The sequence below is a fragment of the Sturnira hondurensis genome, unplaced genomic scaffold, assembly GCF_014824575.4.
Source record: "Sturnira hondurensis isolate 20B ecotype Veracruz unplaced genomic scaffold, ASM1482457v3 Scaffold0007222, whole genome shotgun sequence".
NCBI lineage: Eukaryota > Metazoa > Chordata > Mammalia > Chiroptera > Phyllostomidae > Sturnira > Sturnira hondurensis.
This window is the reverse complement of record NW_028079853.1, coordinates 2,515,787-2,541,344: the sequence shown is the minus strand read 5'-3', so window position 1 is coordinate 2,541,344 and position 25,558 is coordinate 2,515,787. Positions and strand designations below refer to the sequence as shown.

The 25,558-nt window shown below is 36.1% G+C and overlaps 1 protein-coding gene across 1 annotated transcript in view; it reads left to right on the top strand.

Annotated features, from left to right (window-relative positions):
- The window catches only part of STXBP5L (syntaxin binding protein 5L), a 340,069-nt gene that overhangs the window by 290,134 nt on the left and 24,377 nt on the right, over positions 1-25,558 (top strand). The window contains exons 24-25 of the mRNA XM_037051540.1: positions 21,723-21,893; positions 24,206-24,445. Of these exons, the coding sequence (XP_036907435.1) occupies positions 21,723-21,893; positions 24,206-24,445 (411 nt within the window). The remainder of the gene's footprint in view (positions 1-21,722; positions 21,894-24,205; positions 24,446-25,558) is intronic.

Genomic DNA, 25,558 nt, shown 5'->3' with positions numbered 1-25,558 from the left:
ATAAGGAAGCAAAAAGCAATCAGAACAAGAAGGAAAGGGAATCCAAAAAAATGAGAATAGTGTAAGAAGCTTGTGGGACAACTTCAAGCATCCCAACATTCACATCATTAGGAGCATCAGGAGAAGAGAAAGAAAAATAAATTGGACATTTATTTGACAAAATAATGAAAGAAAACTTTCCTAATTTGGTGAAGGAAATAGACATGCAAGTTCAGGCAGCACAGAGTGTCCCAAACAAGATGAATAAACAATGGTGAGAGGATTGCCTGGGGTGGGGTGCTTGGTGGAAGTGGGCAGAGCGGGAACAAAGGGGGGAAATTTGGGACAACTGTAATAGCATAATCAATAAAATATAATTAAACAATTTAAAAATAAGCAAAAGCATTTAAACATCAGAAACAGGGCCAAGATAGAGATATAGGTAGACATACTGTGCCTCCTCACACAACCAAAAGAAGGACAAAAAACAATTTGGAAACAGAAAACAACTAGAACTGACAGAAAACTGAACTGTGTGGAAGTCCGACAACCAAGGAATTAAAGAGACATTATCCAGACCAGTTCGAGATGGGCAGCCAGGTGGAGAGGACTCACAGCAAGAGGACAGGGCAGGCAAGGCAGTGGCTGGCAAACCCAGTGAGGCAGCAGATTGTGGAGCAGGCATGCCAGGCAGATTATGGACTGGGCAGTGCCATATTCACATGCAGCTAAGCTGGGAGGAACAACTGAGGAGCAGGACGGTCTGCACAACTCAAGGCCTCAGAACAGGGAAATAGAGCCTCAAGCCACTAATTGAGAACACCTCTGGGGGTTGAGGCAGCAGGAGAAATTCCCACCCAGCCTCACAGGAGAGTTCATTGGAGAGACCCCCGGGTCCTAGAACATACACAAACCAATCCACCCAGAAATCAGCACCAGAAGGGCCCAATTTGCTTGTGGGTAGTGAGGGAAGTGACTGAAATAGGGCAGAGAGCAGAGCAAGTGGCACTGTTCCTTCTCAGATGCATTCCCCACATACAGCATCACAACCCAGCAACTTGGGTTGTCCCACTCTGGTGAGCACCTAATGCTTCACCCTTCACTACATAACAGGCGCCTCAAAAAAAAAGGTCCAAGCAAAAGAATACATCAAAGCCCCAGAAAAAATACAACTAAGCAATGGAGAGATAGCCAACCTATAAGATGCACAGTTCAAAACACTGCCAATCAGGATGCTCACAGAATTGGTTGAACTTGATCACAAATTAGAGGAAATAATGAAGGCTATGCTAAGTGAAATAAAGGAAAATGTACAGGGTACCAATAGTGATGGGAAGGAAACTGGGACTCAAATCAACAGTGTGGACCAGAAAGAAGAAAGAAACCAGAAAAAAATGAAGAAATAAGAATTCAGAAACATAAGGAGAGGCTTAGGAACCTCCAGAACATCTTTAAACATTCCAACATTCAAATTATAGGGGTACCAGAAGGAGAAAAGAAACAGCCACGAGTGGAAAACTTATTTGAACAAATAATAAAGGAGAACTTCCCCAGTCTGGCAAAGGAAATAGACTTCCAGGAAGTCCAGGAAGCTCATACAGTCCCAAAGAAGTTGGACCCAAGGAGGAACACACCAAGGCACATCATTATTATATTACCCAAGATTAAAGTGAAGGAGGAATCCTAAAAGCAGCAAGAGAAAAGGGGACAGTCGCCTGCAAAGGAATTCCCATCAGACTGTCAGCTGATTTCTCAAAAGAGACCTTACAGGCAAGAAGGGGCTGGAAAAAAGTATTCCAAGTTATAAAAGACAAGGACCTTCATCCAAGATTGCTCTATCCAGCAAAACTTTCATTTAGAATGGAAGGACAGATAAAGTGCTTTTCAGATAAGGTCAAGTTCAAGGAGTTCATCATCACCAAGCCCTTATTATATGAAATGCTAAAGGGACTTATATAAGAAAAAGAAGATAAAAAATATGAACGGTGAAAGGACAGCAAATTCACAGTTATTAACAACCACACCTAAAACAAAAACAAAAGCAAACTAAGCAAACAACTAGAACAGGAACAGAACCACAGAAATGGAGATCACAAGGAGGGTTATCAACAGGGAAGCGGGAGGGGGAAAGAGGGGGGAAAGGTACAGAGAATAAGTAGCCTAGATGGTAGGTAGAAAATAGAGAGGGAGAGGATAAGAAAAATATAGGAAATGTAGAAGCCAAAGAATTATATGTGCAGCCCATGTACATGAACTAAAGGGGAGAATGTGGGTGGAAGGGGGTGTGCAGGGTGGAGTGGACTGAAGGGGGGGGGAATGGGACAACTGTAATAGCATAATCAATAAAAGATATTTAAAAAATAAAAAATAAGTCAAAGCAGAATGGAAAAATCCAGTTTGTTAACTTACTAGAGTCTTTAAATTCTCTGCTCTGAGCCTGTCATGGCTGCCCTGACCCCAGCTTTCTGCCTTTGGAAAATACTAAGAATACTGCCCCTGTAACAGTTTTTACTAGAGCCAGTCACATTTTTTTTTTTGCCTGGAAGATGGATCATCCTCAGATTGCCTTTAGCCACAAAGTCCACATCTGTAAGAGGAATGGGAGCCAATGTGTGAAACCTCATGAACTCCAGGAGCTGATGGATACACCACAGTTATTGACCAGTCTCTCATGCACAATCACATTGCCCGTTGCAGTAGTCAGATAGATGGTGCATGGACACTAAACCTGGTGATATTGAGAATTAATCATGTAGCCAGTTTTGTGAAGTCATCTCTTATAGAGAACAAATTTGTGGTGGATTGCTAAGCACAATTTATTTCTGTTTGTTACCTGAGTATGAAAATGATAAGTGGGTAAGCAAACACATTAAAAAGCAAATTCAAGTTTTTACTTTGGATTGACATCACAACAACTTGTGCTGGAAATAAGATGGTATTATTACAAATGAAGAGTGCCTCTGCATACGTTAAAGAAGTGAATGAAAAGCCAACCAGTATGATATAGGACAGTGGAATGCATTTTGGTTAGCTCATGTCAGAGTTTGTTGGCATTGGAGAATAGATCCGATGTTCAGTTTCTCTGCCAGTGGAAGCTCTCTGGCCTGAGTCAGCCATGACAGCTTAATGTCCATTGTTGGTACCTTAAATAGTGCTCAGGTTTCAGTCTGAAAACAGAATGTCTGCTGCTCCTGAATATATTATATGCCTCAGAAAACAGTGCTGTAACTGCTACCTATGACTGCTGCCCAGCGCTCTTTAACTAAGACAATCATGGCTGCTTGAGCTTAGTTTCCAAAATAGACATTCCAAAACATAATATCTAGCACAGCATGTCAATTATGGAACACTTCCACAACATGGACAAGAGTCACAATTGAGGACCTCAGTACAGTCTCAGAGATGCTGCACCACAGTAGCATCACTCAAGCACCTATAGATAAGGTGGGTAAGAAATATTATTGGACATTTTGCCCTGTAGGAAACAATGGAACAATAACATTTTGGGATTTAAACTCCTTAGAATCTTCTACCCATGGCCTTCAAATGATGTGAAACTGAGTAAACCTCTGTGATCTAATATGTACAACTGATTGCAGCTCTGTCATTTATATGATAGTGAGGAAAGCCAACCATAAGGAAATACTTAAAAATGATATCATACAAATACCATTTGTGTGTTTTGTTTGAATATCATTGGGGAAAGTGTTGGGTTTTTAAAGCAGCAGTCTTAAAATTTTGTTTTGCTGTTTTATTTAATTTTTTAAAGATTTTATTTATTTATTTTTAGAGAGACGGGAAGGGAGGAAGAAAGAGATAGAGAGAAACATTGGCACATAAGAGAAACAATAATCAGTTGCCTGTTACACACTCCCAACCCAGGACTTAGTTCACAACCCAAGCATGTGCCCTGACTGGGAGTCTAACCTGTGTCCTTTCAGTTTGCAGAATGATGCCAACATACTGAGCCACACCAATCAGCACTCATTCTATTCTTGGAAAAAACTCTTTAAGCACTGTTACAGAAAAATGCCACATTAATTTAAGGGTGATGAGATGGGATGAAAATTGTCTCCCAAAAACTTAAGTACAAATACTAAATGTGGTTTTTGAAATAATAGAACTAAGATGAAATGCCTCTCATGTTGATAGCTATAACTAAAATAATTCACTTTTTGTAAGAAAAAGGCTTTGGCATGGATCACAAAAAAAATTCAACAACAGAAACATATAAGGCAGCAATTCAAAAAGTTAGTAGTAGAGTATATTAGGCAACTACTAGAAAAACTAAAACAGGAGTTACAATGTTAATATCAAAATTGAGTTTAAGGCAAAATATATTAAATTAGAAAAGTGCTTATATTTATAGTGATAAAGTGTGCTATCCACAATGACAGTTTTATTACAAATTTTTATAAACCAGATAATATAGCAGTAACAATTACATGTCATGACTATAGAAATATAAGAAACAAGAAGAAATAAACAAATGCAATAATAAGAGATTTTAACATAAACACAACTTAAGACAAAAAACAAGAAAGAACACAGAGGAGCAAACAAGCATAATTTATGTAGAAGATTTATTTAATAAATCTTGACTTTGTATGTTGAAAATGTTATTTACAAGTAATAATAAAAATTTACAAAATTTAAATATATGTCAAACAAAGGAAATCTTAATATTTCAAAGTAAAATATTATAAATTACATTATTTAATCACAAATTCATGACTAAGAAATTAACAAAAAGTAGAAAGAGATTTTAAAACCTCAAACAACTCGTGGGCCTAGTTTCTGACTTACTAAATCAGTAGCTACATTTTTTTATACCCCCAGTAAAATCATGAATCAAGATCACTGAATATTATAGACTAGGGATCTATAAAATAGTTACCAACTACAAAACTATTTATCCAGAGTAGAGAATAAAAAAGGGAAGCTAGAAAAAAAATTTTCAGACTGCATAAAGAAATCTAATGCTAAGAACGAAAACCAAAAATTAACTACAATTCATTCCAAATCAAATTAATTTTATTAAAAGAATGAAGACTTCAAAAATAAGATTTTTTTAAGATACTCAGAGTGATGAAAAAAATTTTTCTTAATTCAGAAATTGGGAAGTGAAAACAAGCACAAATAAAAAAACAAGGAAGAATCTTGGATAACAGTCAATGGATGAATGGAGTCTATTAATAAAGACATAGAAATTATAGAAAGGAAGCAAATAGAAAATTTGGAGCTAAAAATTACAAGTAACTAAAATGAAAAATGCAGTGTACATTCAACAGCAGCTGTGATCATGCAGAAGATATTGGCCTACCTGAAAATAGTACAATTGAAACTATTGACTCATGGAGAACCAAAAAAGAAAATGAACAGAAGCCAAGATACTTGTGAAACACCAGCAAGTATACTAACATATTATAGGAGTACCACAAGGAGAAGAGAAAAACCAAAGGGGAAGAAAGAATATTTGAAGAAATGATGGCTGAAAACTTCCAAACTTGAGGAAAGATTTGAGTCTACACATTCAAGAAATTTGATGAATTCCACATATGAAAAACTTGTAGAGACTCACACTGAGATACAGTACAATTAAACTTTACAAAGAAGATTTTTAAAGCACCATGAGAGAAGTGAGTCATCATGTATAAGGGATACTCAATAATATTAATAGCCAATATCACATTAGAAACCAAAGAGGACACAAGACAGTGGGGTAACATATTTAAAGTCCTGAAAGAACATTAAAACTGTCAACAAAGAAGTCATATCTCTACCTGAAACTAATATGAAATAAATTTTTAAAGAAAAAAATTGTATATCTGGCAAAATTTTCCTTCAAAAATTAAAATTAAGACATTCTCAGATAAACAAAGCAGAGAGTTGATCACTATTAGACCCTTCCTACAAGAAATATCAAAGGGGTCCTGCAGGTTGAAATGAAAGGACACTAAGCAGTAACTTTAAGCTATATAGTGAAGTAAAGAATGATGGTGAAGGTGACTGCATAGGTAGACATAAAAGCTACTACTGTGTTTTGGGGTTTTAATATTGTATTTTTGTTTTTTAACTCCTGTTTTTTCCCCAATATGTTTTAAGAGATGATTAATAAACAATAATGTTGTAATTCCTTTTTAATGGGTATGCAGTGTAAAATGATAATAAGATAACAGCATAAGGGAAGGTAATGGAGCTGTATAGGAGCAGACTTTTGTATACTATTGAAGCCAAATTGGTATAAGTTCAAAGTATAATGTTATAAACTTAGGATGTACATTTTAATCACCAAAGTAACCATTATGAAAATAACTAAAAATGTATGGAAAAGGAAATGTGGAAGAAATAAAGGAACACAAGTGAAAAATAAATTAAAAAGAAGGTGAAATTGGAGTAACGCAAGAACAACAAAAGATACACTTCTAGAAAAACAGAAAAATGTCAAGAGAGCTTCCTTATTGGTGATTACTTTAAATATAAAAGAATTAAACTCACCAATTAAAAGACATGTTGGCAGAATAGATTAAGAATACAAATCCAAACGTATGTTGTCTACCAGAAATTCATTTTGGATCAAAATATACAAATAGATTGAAATTAAAAGGATGGAATAAGATACCCCATGCAAAGTGTAACCAAAAGGCAGCTTGGGTAGCAATATTAATATCACACAAAGTATACTTTGAGGAAAAAAACTATTAGAAGAGACAGAGAACAACATTACATATTGACAGAAGGGTCAATTTGGTGAGAAGATATAACAATTATAAACAAATATGCACCAAAGAGCAGAACCCAAAAATATATGAAGCAAACATTGAAAAAACAGAAAAAAGAATTAGACATTTCTACCATAATAGTTAGAGACATCAATAGCCTGCTTTCATTCATTAATAGAAAATCTAGATGGGAAATCAAAAAGGAAAGAGAAGACTTGAGTGACACTAAAAACCAACCAGCCTTAAAGACATATATAAAGTACTCTTGACAAGAGTAGAATACATACTTTTCTCAGTGTACATGGAACAGTCTCCAGGATAGAACATGTTTTTAAGACACAAAATAAGTTTCAATAAATTTAAAAAGTTTAAATCACACAGTATTCTCTCTAACTATAATGGAATGAACTAGAAATCAGAAGTTGACTGAAAAATTCACAAAATTTCAAATTTAAACAGCACTTTTAAATTACCAATGGGTCAAAAAAGGAAATCACAGGAGGAATTCAGATATTTAGAAACAAATTAAAACAAAAAACAAAATTTATAGCTATAAATGCCTATATTAAAAAGAAAAATAAATCAATAACCTAACTCTACACTGTAACAAACTAGAAAAGAGCAAATTAACCCAAAGCTAACAGAAGGATTAGAGAGAAGAGAAACAAAATAGAGAATAAAAAACAATAATTAACAAAATAAAAAAATTGGTTCTTTAAAAAATCAACAAACTGACAAACCTTTACCTAGACTAAGGGAAAAAAAAGGAGAGAAAATGGAGAACTTCCAGCCAAGATAGAGGCATAGGTACATATACTTGCCTCCTTGCACAACCAACAGAGGGACAACAATAAATTTAAACACAAAATACAACCAGAACTGCCAGAAAATTGAACTATATGGAAGTCTGACAACCAAGGACTTAAATGGGAAACATTTATCTAGACCTATAAGAGGGGTGGGGATGGACAACTGGGAAGGAGAGGATTCCCAGCAAAGCAGTGGTTAGAGGACTGAGGTGGGGGAGGTAGCAGCCAGTGGACTGAATGAGGTGGCTGGTGGAGCAGGTGGGCCCGCATGTGCGTGCAGATAAACCAGGAGAAACAACTGGGGAGCAAGATAGACTGCACAACATGGGGTTACAAAATAGGGAATTAAAGCCTCAAAACCTTTGGCTGTAAAAATCTGTGGGAATTGCAGCAGTGGGAGAAGCTCCCAGCCTTACAGGAGAGTTTGTTGGAGAGACCCACAGGGACCTAGAACATACACAAACCCACCCACCCAGGAATCAGCACCAGATTGGCTCAATTTACTTCTGAGAAACAGGGGAAGTGACTGAAAGTTGGCCAAGAATTGAGCAAGTGACATTGTTCCACTTGGACCACACCCCTACATACAGCACCGCAAGACATTGATGTGCATTGCCCTGCCCTAATGAATACCTAAGGCTCTACCCTTTACCATGTAAGAGGTGCACCAAGACAAAAAAAATATGGCCTAAATGAAAGAACAGATCAAAGCTATAGAAAAAATACAACTAAGCAGTGAAGAGAGAGCCAACCTATCAGAAGTACAGTTCAAAACAATGGTCATCAGAATGCTCACAAAATTGGTTCAGTATGGTCACAAAATAGAAGAGTGAAAACTGCAAAGAGAAATAAAGGAGAATATACAGGGAACCAAGAGTGAAGGGAAGAAAACCAGGACTCAAATCAATGGTTTGGAGCACGAGGAAGAAATACACATTCAACTAGAACAGAATGAAGAAACAAGAATTCAAAAAAATGAGGAGAGGCTTAGGAACCACTGGGACAACTTTAACATTCTAACATCCAAATCATAGGGGTGCCAGAAGAAGAAGAACAAGAGCAAGAAAATGAAAACTTATTTGAAAACACAATGAAAGAGAGCTTTCCCAATCTGGCAAAGGAAGTAGATTTACAGGAAGTCCAGGAAGCCCAGAGAGCACCAAAACAGTTGGACTCAAGAAAGTATACACCAAGGCACATAATAATTAAATTACCCAAGATTAAAGATAAGAAAAAAATCTTAAAAGCAACAAGAGAAAAGGAGAGACTTACCCATAATGGAGTTCCCATAAACCAGGGGTGTCAAACTCATTTTCACCTGGGGCCATATGAGCTTCATGGTTGCTTTCAAAGGGCCAAAAGTAATTTTAGGACTGTATAAATGTAACTACTCCTTAACTAGGGGCAAGGAGCTCAGTGCTCTTGCTGGGTAGAAACAAGGTGGAGGGCCAGATTTCCACCCTGGGGGCCTTGTGTTTGCCACCTATGCATGAGACTATGAGCTGATTTCTCAAACAAAAATTTTCAGGCAAGAAGGAGCTGTAAAGAAGAAGTATTCAAAGTCATGAAAGGCAAGGACCTACATCCAAGATTACTCTATCCAGCAAAGCTATCATTTAGAATGGAAGGACAGATAAAGTGCTTTCCAGATAAGGTCAAGTTAAAGGAGTTCATCATTACCATGCCCTTATTACGTGAAAGGTTAAAGGGACTTATCTAAGAAAAAGAAGAAGATGAAAAATACAAACAGAAAATGACTGTTTGTATAAACTCATAACTATCAACAACCAAACCTAAAAAATAAAAAATAAAAATAAACTAAGTAAACAACCAGAACAGGAACAGATTCACAGAAATAGAGATCACATGGAGGGTTATCAGCAAGCAGGGTGAAGAATAGGGGAAAAGGTACAAGGAATAGGAAGCGTAAATGGTAGGTACAAAATAAGAGGAGGTTAAGAATAATACGGGAAATGGAGAAGCCAAAGAACTTATACATATGACCCAGGGACATGAACTAAGGTAGGGGAATGCTGGTGGGAGGGGGTGCAGGGTAGAGGGGAATAAATGGGAGAAAGAAATGGCACACCTACAGTAGCATAATCAATAAAATATATTAAAACAAAGAACAGAAGCGGGACTAATAAGAGCATTGTATTAGAGAATAAACTAGGTGATTTGTAAGATTTTTCAAATCCTAAAGGACCCTAAATCTAAATAATGTGCAATGCAAATAAGTATGTTGTTTTTAATTCATTTGGCTTATTTATTAATTTTTTTACAATAGGTTGACATTTTAACCTAGAAAAAGAAATACTTACTTTTGCAACAAAACACTAACTTACTTATGAACGATAACAGACCCAATTCATTACTTTAGGTATAACTGTGAATATCTTAGAGGATACATGTATTTTCTTTTCCAGACAAAGACTTTATGCAGCTTCTTTATTTTGTGTTCAATAATTGAAAAAATTAAATGAAAAAACAGGATTGGTAGGTAAAACTTTTAAAAAGTGTTTATTTCTTTACAACATTGGGTTAGTCTAGTATGGTTGCATCATTTAAAAATGGAGGGATAATATCCAAATATTTTGTCATTTAGGAGTTTTGGGGGATCAGTCAGATAGAAACTTATTAACTAAGATTCAGAATTGGATTCTGTAATAGTAATGATTAGAAATATTAAACCTCCAGGTTGGAGTGGTAGTACAATAAAGAACTGATTTGCCCTTCTTAACCTTTGAGTAGAATATTAATAAAAACATAGAGAAGAAAAACCTACATGGTTTATTGACTCTAAATTATCCTGATCTGCACAATTTTTCTTTGTAAGATTAAATGGTCTTTTAAAAAATGTGTCAACAATAAAAATAAAGTTAAAAGGATAAAAAATAATTTTTTACTCAAAAATACATTAAAATACACTCAAATCTTGATTTAAAGACACAATAGAATTAGCTTGTAAATTTTTAAAATTTGGGAATCTTTCTGTGAAATAAAAAATAACAGTTTCCCTTCTGCTTTAATATACTTATTGTTTTACAATTGAATTTTTTACAATGTTGAACTTTCTCTACATGGTGCAGAGCTCCACACCCATGCTTTAGCACCCTTGTAATCAGGGAGCAGTTCTAGAAAATGGAAACAATTCTAGTTTATTAATGCTCCAAGTGATTTCATATGAGAAACTAGGTGCTTATCAGACCACTGAAAGATTGGAGAAATAAACTCCTAAGCTTCATCTATAACTTTCAGAATAAGGCCACCAAACAGATATCAGGAGAGCGGGCACTTTTTCTACTGTTAGAACCAAAGAATCAGAAGACTACTGCCAATCAATTGTTGAACCAAAGAGCATATTGTTACAAGATCAGGAATTTACTACAACCATCTCTTGATATACAGAAAGCTTGTGACTGGACACTGGAAGGTTGCTTTCAAAGCAAAATGGAAGAAAATAAAGCCTCCAGTGCAGTAACACTAAAGCAGTGGAAGTATGGCTTCCATTCCACTTTCAAATTAATTGTCAGACTTTTGAAGGTCTAAAAGGTCACCACGCTATGAGGAAATCCAAGCATCCTGAAAAAGCCACACTTGGCAGTCCCATCTGAACTGTCTTTGGGTCACTAGCCCAGGCATGTGAGTAAAGAAGCCTCCAAAGAATTCCAATCCTCCAGCCATTCAAGTAGTTTCAACTAAGGCCCCAGACATTATGGATATAATATTCCCACCTTGTCTTTGCTACTTAAATCATGGTCCACAGAATCTGTGAACATAATCAAATGATTGTTACTAACATCAGTTACATTTGTAGTGGTTTTTCATGGAACAAGAACAAACCGAAACACATCATAGATATTTTATGTTTCAATTTATTTAGCATTTCAGAGACATTTTTAAAGGTTATCATACTGTTATGTGATTATTACCACAATTTACCTAAAATTTTATGTTCAATTTTAAATGATAGCTGGTATGTAACTTTTATCTATAAGAATAAAACTACAATGAAAATTTAATTATAGTGGTTTTGTAGTTCTTTTATACTTAGCATTGCTTCTTTATCATAAACTTCCAGAATGACTGTGTCAGGGCTATGGACATTTTTTTAATAAATGCTTTGTAGCAATTCATATTTATCTTGGATATTTAGCATGGTAAAAATATTTTAAATTTTTAAGTACAAAAATAAATCCTTGCCCTGGCTGGTGTAGCTCAGTGGATTGAGCATGGGCCTGTGAACCAAAGGATTGCAGTTTGATTCCCAGTCAGGGCACATGCCTGGGTTTCAGGCCAGTTCTCAGCAGGGGATGCATGAGAGGCAACCACACATTGGTATTTCTCTCCTTCTTTCCTTCCCTTCCCCTCTAAAGATAAATAAATAAAATCTTTAAAAAAGAAAGAAAGAAAGAGAAAAAGAGAGAAAGGAAGGGAAGGAAGGGAAGGAAGGAAGGAAGGAAGGGAAGGGAAGGGAAGGGAAGGGAAGGGAAGGGAAGGGAAGGGAAGGGAGGAAAGAAAGAAAGGAAAGGAAGGAAGGAAGGAAGGAAAGGAAGGAAGGAAGGAAGGAAGGAAGGAAGGAAGGAAGAAAGGAAGGAAGGAAGGAAGGAAGGAAGGAAGAAAAAGAAAGGAAGGAAGGAAAAGAAAGAAAAGAAGGAAAAGAAAGAAAAGNGAAGGAAGGGAAGGAAGGGAAGGGAAGGGAAGGGAAGGGAAGGGAAGGGAAGGGAAGGGAAGGGAAGGGAAGGGAAGGGAAGGGAAGGGAAGGGAAGGGAAGGGAAGGGAAGGGAGAAAGAAAGGAAAGGAAGGAAAGGAAGGAAAGGAAGGAAGGAAAGGAAGGAAGGAAGGAAGGAAGGAAGGAAGGAAGGAAGGAAGGAAGGAAGGAAGAAAAAGAAAGGAAGGAAGGAAAAGAAGGAAAAGAAGGAAAAGAAAGAAAAGAAAGAAATCTTTTAAGTTAGCCCTATTGAAAGCATTATGCTGAGTGAAATAAGCCAGGCGGTGAAAGACAAATACCATATGATCTCATCTTTAACAGGAATTTAAACAACAAAACAAACAAGCAAGCAAAATATGATCAAAGACACTGAAATGCAGAACAGGCTGACAGGGACCAGAGGGGAGAGTGGAGAGAATCACAGGGGAAAAGGGGAAGGATTCACATGAACAAGTATAAAGGACACATGGACAATAACTAAGGAGGGGGGTGGAAATGGGAGGGAGGTGGGGAGCACTGGGGGTGGGGGGGGTAGGCAGGGCTGGGAATATGAGACAGAAAACTGTACTTGAACAAGAATAAAATATAATAAAATAAAATATAAAATAAAATAATAATATAAAATATCCCAAATCCCTGAGCTGCCCATATATGGTAATATAAGCTAGACCTTGGGAGTCAAACCTGAGAACCTGAGGAAAATGTGGTCTCTACATTATGGGATCAGGCTGGGGGTCATGGTGGCAGGGAGACTAGCATGTTGAGAATCTAATGATTTTTCCCTGTTATGAGCTGAAATGAATATTCACATGAGACAGCCATCAGGAGATGGTAATAGCTAGGCAGGAACTTTGGCTTAGCAAGTGCAAATAGTTCTAGCGAAGTCAACAAATCTTACTGTTCCCAGGGCTTTACCATATATTGTTATACCTGGCTAAGAAGATTGGGAGTCCTCACATTTCTCAGGACAAGCAGTGAGCTGCAGAAGAAAGCATCGCATCTGAGGAAGGGGCAACTTCTCCTAATTTATGTACCCAGAGAGGGGCTTATTTTTACAATTCATATCCCCAAAGTAGTTGCCATTTTCTAATTCATTCTAAGTCCTTGTTAGTGCCAGCTGTTGCCCTCAGAGTGCTTTCTATTTATCAGACTGCATGTGATACTGAAGGAGGTGTAGAGCTCCCGACTTCAGCCTGCCCATGGTTTACTCTTACTGGGATGTTTCTGCCTTTCCAACTGGGAAGTCTGGGATTTCTGAGATATGTGTTAGTATGGAAGATGACTAGCTCTAAAGGGTTTGGGTCTCAATATGCATTACACAGCCACTCCTAAACCCTACCAAGTAATTTATGTGAGCCTATATCCCAGTTTTTAAGCATAAGACAATGAGAAAATTATTGTTAGAATCCCCCCCTCCATGAATACTACTTATGTAATTTGGATAATTTTCTGAATCTTTTCCCTGAGTTTTAGTTTCTTCATCTCCAAAGTCAGGATAATAAAGCAAATACCTTGCAGGGTTGTTTTAAAGATTAAATGAATAATGTATATCAAATGCCTGGCATTTAAAATATTCAATATGTGTCAACTCACTTTAAAAAATAATGTAATGCACTAGTGCATTTATTTTTTTTATTATTATTAATTTTTTTAAGTTTTTATTTATTTATCTTTAGAGGGGAAGGGAAGGAGAGGAGGAGAGAAATATCAGTGCATGGTTGCCTCTCATGATTCCCCTGCTGGGAACTGGCCTGCAACCCAGGCATGTGCCCTGATTGGGAATCACACTGTGTGGTTCGCAGGCCTGTGCCCAATCCACTGAACTACACCAGCCAGGGCGCACTAGTGCATTTAAATAATGAAACCGAATTTTCATCTTTGCAAGAGCTGCAAGGGAATCTAGGAAATGTATGATCTTATCAAAGTACAATACAGAAAGGCTGTAATGGAGTGGACACTGAGTGCCAGTGACCCATGTCCAACATGGATGTTAAACATGAACTCCCCATAGAATGCTACTGTATTTTGAATGACCAAACAAGAACATTTAAATGCACTCTGAATATTGCAGAACTATGAGATGATAGTTTAAATATTTATGTTTAGCATTAAGAAAAATGAGACACTTTTCTACATGTATTTCCAAGTTTTTAAATTATATCAAAACAGAGCTAAATTTGCACACTTTAAATAAACAATATTGTTTGTCTTAGAAATGGGCACTTTTAATACTCTAAAACAACAGTGACAATAATAATTTTTGTTAAGAGTTTACCACATACCAGAACGTATTCCTGCATGTGACATCTATTATCACAAAAATTCCACAAGGTAGATAATAATATTCCCAATTTACAGAAAAAGCATAAACGAATTCAATAATTGGTAAAACTAGTTGAATTTGGATTTGAACCCAGGGAGTCTAGCTCTATAGTGAACATTCTGGTATTTTTTTTCTAATTTAATTATAATTGTATTTTTTCCATTACCATTTAGTCCCCTTAACTTCCCTACCCCCAGCAATCACCACACTGTTCTCCATATCTGTGAGTCCTTCTTTTTACTCCATCCTGCCACTACCTGCCATCTGCTTTCCATCTATGAGTCTGTCTCTGTTTTGCTTAGTTCAGTTTTGTTACTTCAGTTTTGTTACTTCAGTTTGTTCATTAGATTCTATATATGAGTGAAATGATGTGGCATTTTTCTTTCTCTGACTGGCTTATTTCACTTAACGTAATGTTCTCCAGGTCTATGCATTCTGTGGCAAAGGGTAAAATTTTCTTTTTTATCGCCAGGTAGAATTCCATCATGTAAATGTCCCATGGTTGTTTTGTCTGCTCATCTATTGATGGACACTTGGACTGCATCCATATTTTGGTGATTGTAAATAATGCTGCAATAAACATAGGGATGCTTATTTTCTTTTGAATTAGTTTTATGGATACCTTCAGGTATATTTCCAGAAGAGGGATTGCTAGGTCAGAAGGCACATCCATTTTTATTTCCTGATGTATCTTCACACTGCTTTCCATAATGGCTGAACCTGTCTGCATTCCCACCAACAGTGCAAAAAGGTTCTCCTTTCTCTACATCCTCACCAGCACTTCTTAATTGTTGATTTATTGTTAATGGCCATTCTGACAGGTGTGAGTTGGTGTCCCATTGTGGTTTTTACTTGCATTTCTCTGATGATTAGTGAAACTGAGCATCTTTTCATATGTCTATTGGTCATCTGTATGTCCCCTTTAAAGAAGTGTCCATTCAGGTCCTTTGCCCATTTTTTAATTGGGTTGTGGTTTTGGTGTTGAATTTTGTAAGTACTTTATAAATTTTGGACATTAACCCCCTATCAGATGTATCCATGAATATGTTCTCCCATTCTGTGGGTTGTCTTTATTTTGTTGATGTTTTCCTTTGCTGTGCAGAACCTTTTTAGTTTGACGAAGTCCTATTTGTTTATTTGTTGTAAGCAAAAATGTTTATTTTATATCCCATGAGAGTCTCATTTGATTAAGGTGGGGAATGTTTTCCAATTATTTTTGTCCCATGAGATGTACAAATTCAGAAATTCACTTCAATAAATCACCTGTTCTCATTTGAGATCTACCAATGATGTTTAATCACTTGGTTCTTTTGAAATGGAAATTTTGGAAATAGCAAGAACTATATTCCTTAATATCATAAATAAAAAATTTTCCAAGATCTTGGAGTATTCACAGCTTCATCCCATGGCATTAGTGTACTGTATACCTATAAAAATATAGCAAGATAGACCACTTATGTTTAGATTCTAAGAATACCCCTTTTTAAAAATTACATTTGATTGATCATGCTATTACAGTTATCCCTTTTTCCCCCTTTGCCCCACTCCACTCAGTACTCCCCACTCCCTCAGGCAATCCCCTGACCCTTGTTCATGTCCATGGGTTATGCATGTAAGTTATTTGGCTACTTCCTTTCCTATACTGTATATCCCCACAGCTATTCTGTAACTACCTACTTGTACTTCTTAAGCCCCTCACCTCTCACCCATTCTCCCACTCCCATAGTCTTATCTCTTTATCTTTAACCTTTGGCATTAAATTATGATGTGTTTTGGGGTGGGCCTCTTTGCATCTATCTTGTTTGGGACTCTCTGTGCTTCCTGGACTTGCACGTCTATTTCCTTCATCAAATTAGGGAAGTTTTCTTTCATTATTTTTTCAGATAGATTTCCAATTTCTTGCTCTTTTTCTTCTGTTTCTGGTACTTCAATGAAGCAAATGTTGTATTGCTTAAAGTTGTACCACAGGCTGTTTATACTATCTTTTTTTTTTATCCTCTTTGCTTCTTGTTCTGATTGGTTGTTTTTTGCTTCTGTTGCCCTTGCCTAGGAAGATATATCTGATAAAAATCATTGATTTCATTCTCAGTTTCATCTATTCTACTGTTGTTCCCTATTTTTTCTTTTGTTGCCCTTGCCTGGGAAGATATATCTGATAAAAAAATTTTCATGAGCAATATCCAAGATTTTGCTGCCTATGTTTTCTTCTACTATTTTTATGGTTTCAGATCTAACATTTAAGTCTGTGATCCACTTTGAATTTAACCTTGTGTGTGGTATAAGAGGTGGTCTAGTTTCATCTTTCTGCATATATCTGTCCAATTTTCCCAACACCATTTATTGAATAAACTATCATTAGCCTATTGAATGAGCTTGCTTACTCTGTTGAATATTAATTGACTATAAAGGTGTGGGTTTATTTCAGGGCACTCTCTTTCATTCCACTGAGCTGTGTGTCTGTTTCTATGCCAGTACCAAGCTGTCTTGATTACTATGGCCTTGAAGTATAGTTTGATATTAGATAGCATGATTCCTCCAACTTTGTTCTTCTTTCTCAGGATCGCTGTTGCTGTGTGGGGCCTTTTGTAATGCCATATAACTTTTTGAAATATTTGATCTACTTCTGTGAAATATGTCACTGGAATCTTGATAGGAATTGCATTGAATCTATAGATTCCTTTGGGTAGTATGGACATTTTAATTATGTTAATTCTTCCTATCCATGAGCACAGTATGTACTTCACTTACTTGTATCTTCTTCAGTTTCTTATAATTTTTCTGAGTACAAATCTTTCACATCCTTAGTTAGGTTTATTCTCAGGTATTTTATTCTTTCTGGAGTAATTGTGAATGGGATTGTTATCCCAATATCCCTTTCTGTTAGTTCATTATTTGCATATAAACTGTATCTGTTTTCTGAATATTAATTTAGTATTCTGATATTTTGCTGAATTCATTTATCTGTTTTACTAGTTTCTGGTGGAATCCTTGGTGTTCTCTATGTACAGTATCACATCATCTGCAAATAAAGACAGTTTATTCTTCCTTTCCACTTTGGATGCCTTTCATTTCTTCTTGTCTGATTTCTGTGACTAGAGTTACCAATACTATATCGAATAAGAGAGGTGGTAGCCAACATCCCTGTCATGTTCTTGATCTTAAGGGAACGCTTGTAGTTTTTGCTCATTGAGTATGCTGCTGGCAGTGGGTTTGTCATATATGGCTTTATTATGTTTAGGTATGTTCTTTCTACTCACACTTTGCTGAGAGTTTGATCATAAATGGGTGCTGGATTTTATCAAAAGCTTTTTCTGCATCTATTGATCACGTAGTTTTTATCCTCCTTTTAATTTTTATGATTACCAGAATAAATCCCATTTGATCATAGGGCATGATCTTTTATATGCACTGCTGTATTAAGTTTGTTAATATTTTGTTGAGGATTTTACTGTCTATGTTCACCAAGAATATTGGCCTATAATTTTCTTTTCTTGCAGTATCTTCATCTGGTTTTGGAATTAGGATGATACTGGCCTCATAAAATGAGTTTAGGAGGCTTCTTTCCTCTTGAATTCTATGAAATAGTTTAAGGAGAGGTGTTAGATATTCTTAGAATAATCAATAAATTAACCTATGAAGCCATCTGGTTCAGGACATTTGTTTGTTGGGAGTTTTTATTTTTATTATTATTGCTTCACTTTTACTAGGTGTAATCTGGCTACTCAGATTTCTTAATTATTCCTAATTTATTTTTGGAAGATTTGATATTTAGGAATTTATCCATTTCCTCCAGGCTGTCTATTTGTTGGCATATGACTGTTCATAATATTTACTTGCAATCCTTTGTGTTTCTTTGGTGTCAGTTGTTATTTCTCCTCCTCCATTTCTGATTTTAATTATATGGCTCCTTTTTCTTGATCAGTTTGATTAATGGTTTGTCAATCTTCTTTATCTTTTCAAAAAACAGCTCTTAAATTCATTAATTTTTTGTATCATTTTTTAGACTCTATTTCATTTTTTTCTGCTATGAAGTTTATTATTTCCTTCCTTCTCACTTTGGGCTTTGTTTGTTTTTCTTTTTAAAATTCCTTTAAGTGTGTAGTTAGATTGTTTGAGATTTTTCTTGTTTTTTTTGAGATAGGCCTATTATGCTATGAATATCCCTCTTAGGATTGCTTTTTCAGAGTCCCATAGATTTTAGATTGTTGTATCCCCATTTTCATTTGTTTCAAGGTATCTTTTGATTTCTTCCTTGATCTTGTTGTTAACTCATTCATTATTTAATAACATGTTACTTAGCACCATGTATTTTCATGTTTTTCAGTATTCTTGTGATTGATTTCTAGTTTCATAGTATTGTGGTTAAAGAAGATGCTTGATATGATTTTAAGCTTCTTAAATTTATTGAGACTTGTTTTGTGTCCTACCAGGTGGTCTATCCTAGGAAACATTCCATGTGCACTTGAAAAGTATGTATATTGTGCTGCTTTGGGCTGAAATGCTCTGGAGATATCAATTATATCCATTTGATCTAGAGTGTTATTGAAGATCACTATCTCCTTGTTGATTCTGTCTGAAAGATCTATCCACTGAAGTCAATAGGGTATTAAAATCCCCAACTAATTCTGTTGATCTCTCCCTTTATGTCCATCAAGATTTGCTTCACATATTTAGGTGCTCCTATGTGGGGTGTGTGAATGTTTACTAGGGTATGGCCTCTTGTTGGACTCTTCCTTTTATCATTATGTAGTGTACTTCTTTGTCTCTTACTACAGCCTTGGTTTTAAATTCTATTTTGTTGGATATAGATACTGTTACCATTGCTTTTTTTCTCTTCCATTTACATGAAATATCTTTTTCCAACCCTTTACTTTTAGCTTGTGTGTATCTTTTGATCTGGGATGGGACTCTTGGAGGCAGCATTTTATTAAGGACCTTGTTTTCTTATCCATTCAGCTACCCTATATTTTTAGGTCAGAGTATTTAGCTATTTATATTTAAGATGATTATTGATAGACATATATATAGTACCATTTTATTGTTAGACTGTTTTCTCTTTTTTTTCTTTCTCTTTTTTTCTTTGTTCTTCTTAAAGCAAGCCCTTTAACATTTGTTTCAGTACTGGTTTAGTGTTAACAAACTCCTTTAGCAGTTTTTCTTGTCTCGGAAGCTCCTTATCTCTTCTTCAATTTTAAGTGATAGCTTTGCTGGGTAAAGTAGCCTTGATTGTAGGTCCTTGCTTTTCATCACCTTAAATATTTCATGCCATTCTCTTCTGGCCTGAAATGTTTCTGTTGAGAAATCAGATGACAGTCTAATTGGTGCTTCCTTGTATGTAACTACCTGTTTTTCTCTTGTAGCATTTAGGATTCTCTCCTTCTTTTTAAGCTTTGTCATTTAATTATGATGTGTCACAGTATAGGCCTCTTTGGTCCAATTTGTTTCAGACTCCCTGAGTTTCCTGGTCTTCTGTGTCTTTTCCTTTCACCAGATTAGGGAAGTTTTCCATCATTATTTCTTAAAGTAGGTCCTCAATCTTTTGCTAACTCTCTTCTCATTCTGGTATTCCCATGATATGGATGTTGTTATGTTTCATGTTGTCCAAAATGTGTCTTAAGGTCTCCTCATTTTTTTTAATTTTTTTTTCTCTTTGCTGCTGTGACTGGGTGTTTTTTCTACCTTGTCTTCCAAAATACTGATTCAGTCCTCTGCTTCATCTAACCTACTGTTTATTCCTTCTAGTGTATTATTTATCTCAGATATTGCATTCTTTATTTCTGACTAGTCTTTTTTTATGGTTTCTATATCTTTTTTCATGCTGTTGAATATCCTTACAATCCTTATTCTAAACTCTCTGATAAATTGATTGCCTCCATTTCATTTTGTTCTTCTAGAGAATTCTCTTGTTCTTTCATTTGGGGGTCTGTTTCTTTGTCTTCCCTTTTTGGTTGTTGCTTTGTATTTTTTACCTTGGAAGTTAAACTCTTTAGTCGTCAAGCTGTAATTAGCTGTCCAGCTTAAGCACCACAGGGTAGGCCAGAGTTATTCCTGTAAGTAGGGCTATTGCTGCCTCTCAGGCTGATGCAACTTCAAGAGGAGTGCTGTGCCTAAGAAAAGATGGCTCCTGCAGTATGAGGAATGACTCAGGATAAGGATCCTGGTAGCTGATCCTTCAGTTATTTCCCTAGAGCCCCCAGCCCCAGACTCTCCTCAAATGTCTCTAGTGCACTCTGCCCTCCCTCTGCCTGAGCCCAGGGTAAGTGGCTGCAAATGAAACTTTTTGTTGGTCTTTAAGAGGCTCTCTGCTTCTCTAGCCATCTCTCCTTTGCAGATAAAAACCCTGCTGCTTTTCACAGCTGGATGTTATCTGGGTTTCTCTCTGTCTCTGGTACTGTTGGTGGGGAGCACAGTTTGTGGTTTAGACCCCACACTTCTTAGGGAGAACCCCAAGCCATTAAGTATCCTTCCAGAACTTCAGGTGCTACCTGTGGGAGTCCAGCCTGCCCTCTCATGCCTACTCTGCACTCCCTACCAGTCACATTGTGGTTTCTTCTGTCTGTCTATGGTTATAAGGCTTCTTTCCAGCTATGCTCAGTTGGTTGTTCAGGATGATTTCTCTACGATTTAGTTGTAATTCCAGATTGGTCCTTAGAAAAAGTTAGTGTGATTTAGTTGTAATTCCAGATTGGTCCTTAGAAAAAGTTAGTGTGGCTTAAACTTATTCTTCCACCATCTTGGATTAACCTTGAGTGAATATTCTCAGGTACCATTCTCAACTGCACACAGTGAGATGCTTCCATCCTATAATTTAATCTACAACCACTTGAACTACTTCCAAAACTTACATAAATAGGTGTTTTTTTTAAATTAATCAAAAGAAAGTTTATTACTATAACAAATTTGTATTGCCATTAAATGGTAGAATACATAGTAAGGATATAGAATATTGAATTATGTTAACAAGTCAAATTTTAAAAATAATTTTATATTTAATAACTATGAGATTTTTGCCCAACTACTGCAATTGAGACTAAATTTTAAGATAGCAAGGACTTAGCCATGTTTATACATTATGAACATAAAGAATTCTCACTTTTTCATTTATTAATCTGTGCACTTGGATTTTTTATATTAAGATTTAATTATGATACGTATGCTGCCTTCTTTTCTTGGTGCAGATCATGTAAATGGACACTGCACAAGTCCAACTTCTCATAGTTGCAGTTCTGGAAAGCGTCTTTCTAGTGCTGACGTTTCAAAAGTAAATCGCTGGGGGCCTGGAAGACCACCATTTCGAAAAGCACAGTCAGCTGCTTGCATGGAGATTTCTTTACCAGTTACAACAGAAGGTAGGTTAAACATACAAATTTTTTAGGATAACAATTAAAATTTGGCATACCATGGTAATGGGAGCTGAAGAACAATGGAGATCATATATAAAAGATATTAAAAAACTAGTCAACTCTAGCACAATGAGTTACTGAGAGCCTGGCCAGGCTGTGGCCATGACTTCAAATCCATTCACACTCTACTTCCTTCTTCGCTTGTAATACCAGATGATTCTGCTTATTGGTAGGTTCCCACCTCCTCTGTACAAAGGGAGACCTATGACTTAATCTGTGCTCTAGACTCCCACCAATAATTGAGAGTTTCTTTCCATCTCAGTGGTAAGCCTCTTAGTGTCTCTATCTATAAATAGATGTTCAATGTTTGGCAACCTTAATTTCTCAACTGTCAAGTGCATGTGACCAAAAAAAGGCAAAATATTGACCCTGTTGATGTGGCTCTGTGGATTGAGTATCAGCCTGAGAACTGAGAAGTCACCAGTTTGATTCTCAGTCAGGTGGCTAGGTCCCTAGTTGGGGGCATGCGAGAGGCAACTGATCAGTGTTTCTCTCCCTCTCTTTCTCCCTTCCTTTGCCTCTCTCCAAAAATAAATAAGTAAAATCTTTTTTAAAAAGGCAAGATATTGGATTCTAAAGCTTACAGTCTCATTTATATGTTTGAAAAAAGGATTATTTGCTTACTTATGGAATGATTGTGGGGGCAGGGATTAAAGTATAAGAGCCAGAAGACCAGAAATTTTCAGAGAGGAAAAAAAAAGAAAGGAATCATGTAACTTTTCTGCTACTGTCTTGCTGATAAAGAACTTTGCAGACAGAGGTAGGAAAAAATAATCTTAGGACTACTTGCTGTGCTATAAAATAATTCCCCATGTATCACCCCATTTTTTGAAACATGTGATAGCAATAATCTATATTACTCTTCAAATTTTTAAATAAATTTTTAGGTTTTATTGTTTATTTATTATTATGCCATACTAAATCTTGTCCAGGGATGATGGAGACAATGTTTTCTCTTTATCACTGGTGCCTTGAGTAGCAACCTTGAATGCTGATGAACCATTAATGGAAAAATTAGGGGAACATATTAGCTAGGAGTATTATAACAGAATCAGAATATAAAGGTCATAAAAGAAGCAACACTCAATCACTGGATTGAGAGTTAAGAATTTAGAGTTTTAGATATTTCTGCCTCTAACTTGTGCTACATTCTGGAAAAATTACTTAATTCTATGTCTCTCTCTCCAAATCTACAAAATATATAGATTATATCCAAGCTTATTCTCTTTTCTAAATTCTATTGCAAACAATTATGTCTGTAACTTGCTGAGGGATAGAAGGAGGAAATTAGAAATACTACATTTGGTTTTCTAGAAAAAGGGTAGTCTGAGGAATTTATATTTACTCTTTTTTAATTAAAATGCATCACACTTATACCTATCAAGAGAGAAAGGAGAGTGAAGACAGTAGAAAGAAGAATATGAGAAACATGTACTTGGAGTTTCTCAGAACAATACAACCTTCCTAATACCATTTAACTGAGGTGCTCAGCTTATGCTTGCTGAAGGAAGTATATTGTGTAAGTGTTGATGAGCAGGAGAACCAGAAACCATCCCATTTCCTTTAAGTGATCTGAAGGCCCCTCAGGAAGATCACCACTATTAAAGGGATGGTGTTGTCTACAGCTCTGTATTTGGCCCTATGCAATTAGGACTGAATTTGGATCAAGGTAGGCAGCCTGAAACTACTTCAGAAAGATAACATTTGCTCTTTGGCCTTGGGAAACAGTTCAATTTTTACAACTGTAATTACTCCTGATGTAGCAAAACCAAAAATTGCATTAAGGGAATGTATTTGCCATAGAACATTTGTGACTTCAGGTTAGTAGCCACAGTGTTGTCAGTAAGTAGAAATTGCCAAGAAATCATTAGGAATACTGTACCTCCAACAGTTGAAAGATAGAGGGAAGCATAATTAAAATGATACCAGAAATTCTTGTAACTTTGACTATCTAGACTAATTATTTTTCCAGATTAGAGAATTTCAACTAAACTTGTAAAGTAATTTAGAGAGAAAAATATGGTGAACTGGAGAGTCAAGTTTTAGCCCCAGGCCTGCTTATGTTTTGGGTTGACACTTCTGGACTTTAATCTCTTCATTTTCAAAATACTTGGTGAACTGGATAAGCTGCCTTCCAGCTTAACAAAGACTCACAATTCTATTTGTCCCTCATAATTTTGGTTTTCTTGTATCAAGTCTCACTTTACTTTTTCTGGAAATACACTAACAGTTCATTTTTGTTTTTCAAATTTCCATAGAAAGCCGAGAAAATTCCTATAATCGTTCTAGAAGCTCTAGTATCTCCAGTATTGACAAAGATTCTAAAGAAGCAATTACAGCACTATACTTCATGGAGTCCTTTGCTCGGAAAAATGACTCTACCATCTCCCCTTGTTTGTTTGTCGGAACTAGCCTGGGAATGGTGTTGATCATCTCCCTGAACCTACCTTCAGCAGATGAACAAAGATTCACAGAGCCAGTCATGGTATTACCAAGTGGTAAGAGTTTTTATTCATTCATTCATTGCTTTTTCAAAATTTAAAGTATGGTAAAACATGAATTTGTACTGATCTGGAATAAAGATTATAAGTATTCTGTGTAATAGAGAATTTCATAAATCATATACTATTTTAACATTGTCATGTTGCAACTTTCCTCTGGGATAAAATAGCACAGCCATTTCTATGGTAGTAAACTATGGAACTGCCAACCTACACAATGCCTTGGAAAATAAGTTCCTGAAAAGCACTGAAGAAAACCTAATGCGAAAGTTAAAAAATTATGTTTTAAACTCTCATCTTTTATTTTTTTAATGAGAAAGGTCACTTTCATTTTTTTAGAACTTTATTTATTTATGTTTATATTTCTTTTTATTTACCTTTTTTAATTGTTGTTCAAGTACAGTTGTCTCCATTTTCCTCCCACCACTCCCCCCAACCTCAGCCATCCCCACTCCCCACCCTTGATCTTACTAAAACTCTTTGGTTTTATACATGTGTTTTATATACATGTTTCTGAAAACTTTTCCCTCTTTTGCCCCCATTATCCCCTCCCACCTCCCCTCTGATAACTGTCAGTTTGTTCTTTATTTCAGTGTCTCTGGTTATATTTTGCTTGCTTCTTTGTTTTGTTAATTAGGCATGGATGGATATGGAGAGCATTATACTAAGTGAAATAAGCCAGGTAGTAAAAGACAAACACCACATGAGAAAATATCTTTTATTACATGTAGCAGAAAAGCCCCAAACCTAAATTGGGGAGCTGCTTATGTGTTCATGATATTCCAAAAAAAACCACCCAGTGGACTGGCTGATGTGGACATGCCATTTATTACTCACATAACACAGGAGTGCACCAGAGGCAACTGGTCACTGTGATAGAAATGGCACTTCCTCTAGTCTGAGGTTCATTATAAGGGGCTCCCAGACAAAGGAAGCACGTGTCCTATGCGTGACTCTAAAGTACATTACCTCAGTGTGTAAAAGGTCAAGAAGCAGTCACAAAACAAGAAGCCATTCCTAAAACGAGATAAGGAGGGAGTTACAACCCACTCCCAAAACAATACACATTCCTACTGGCCAGTGGCTATCTGACCAGCCCTGGTCATGGGA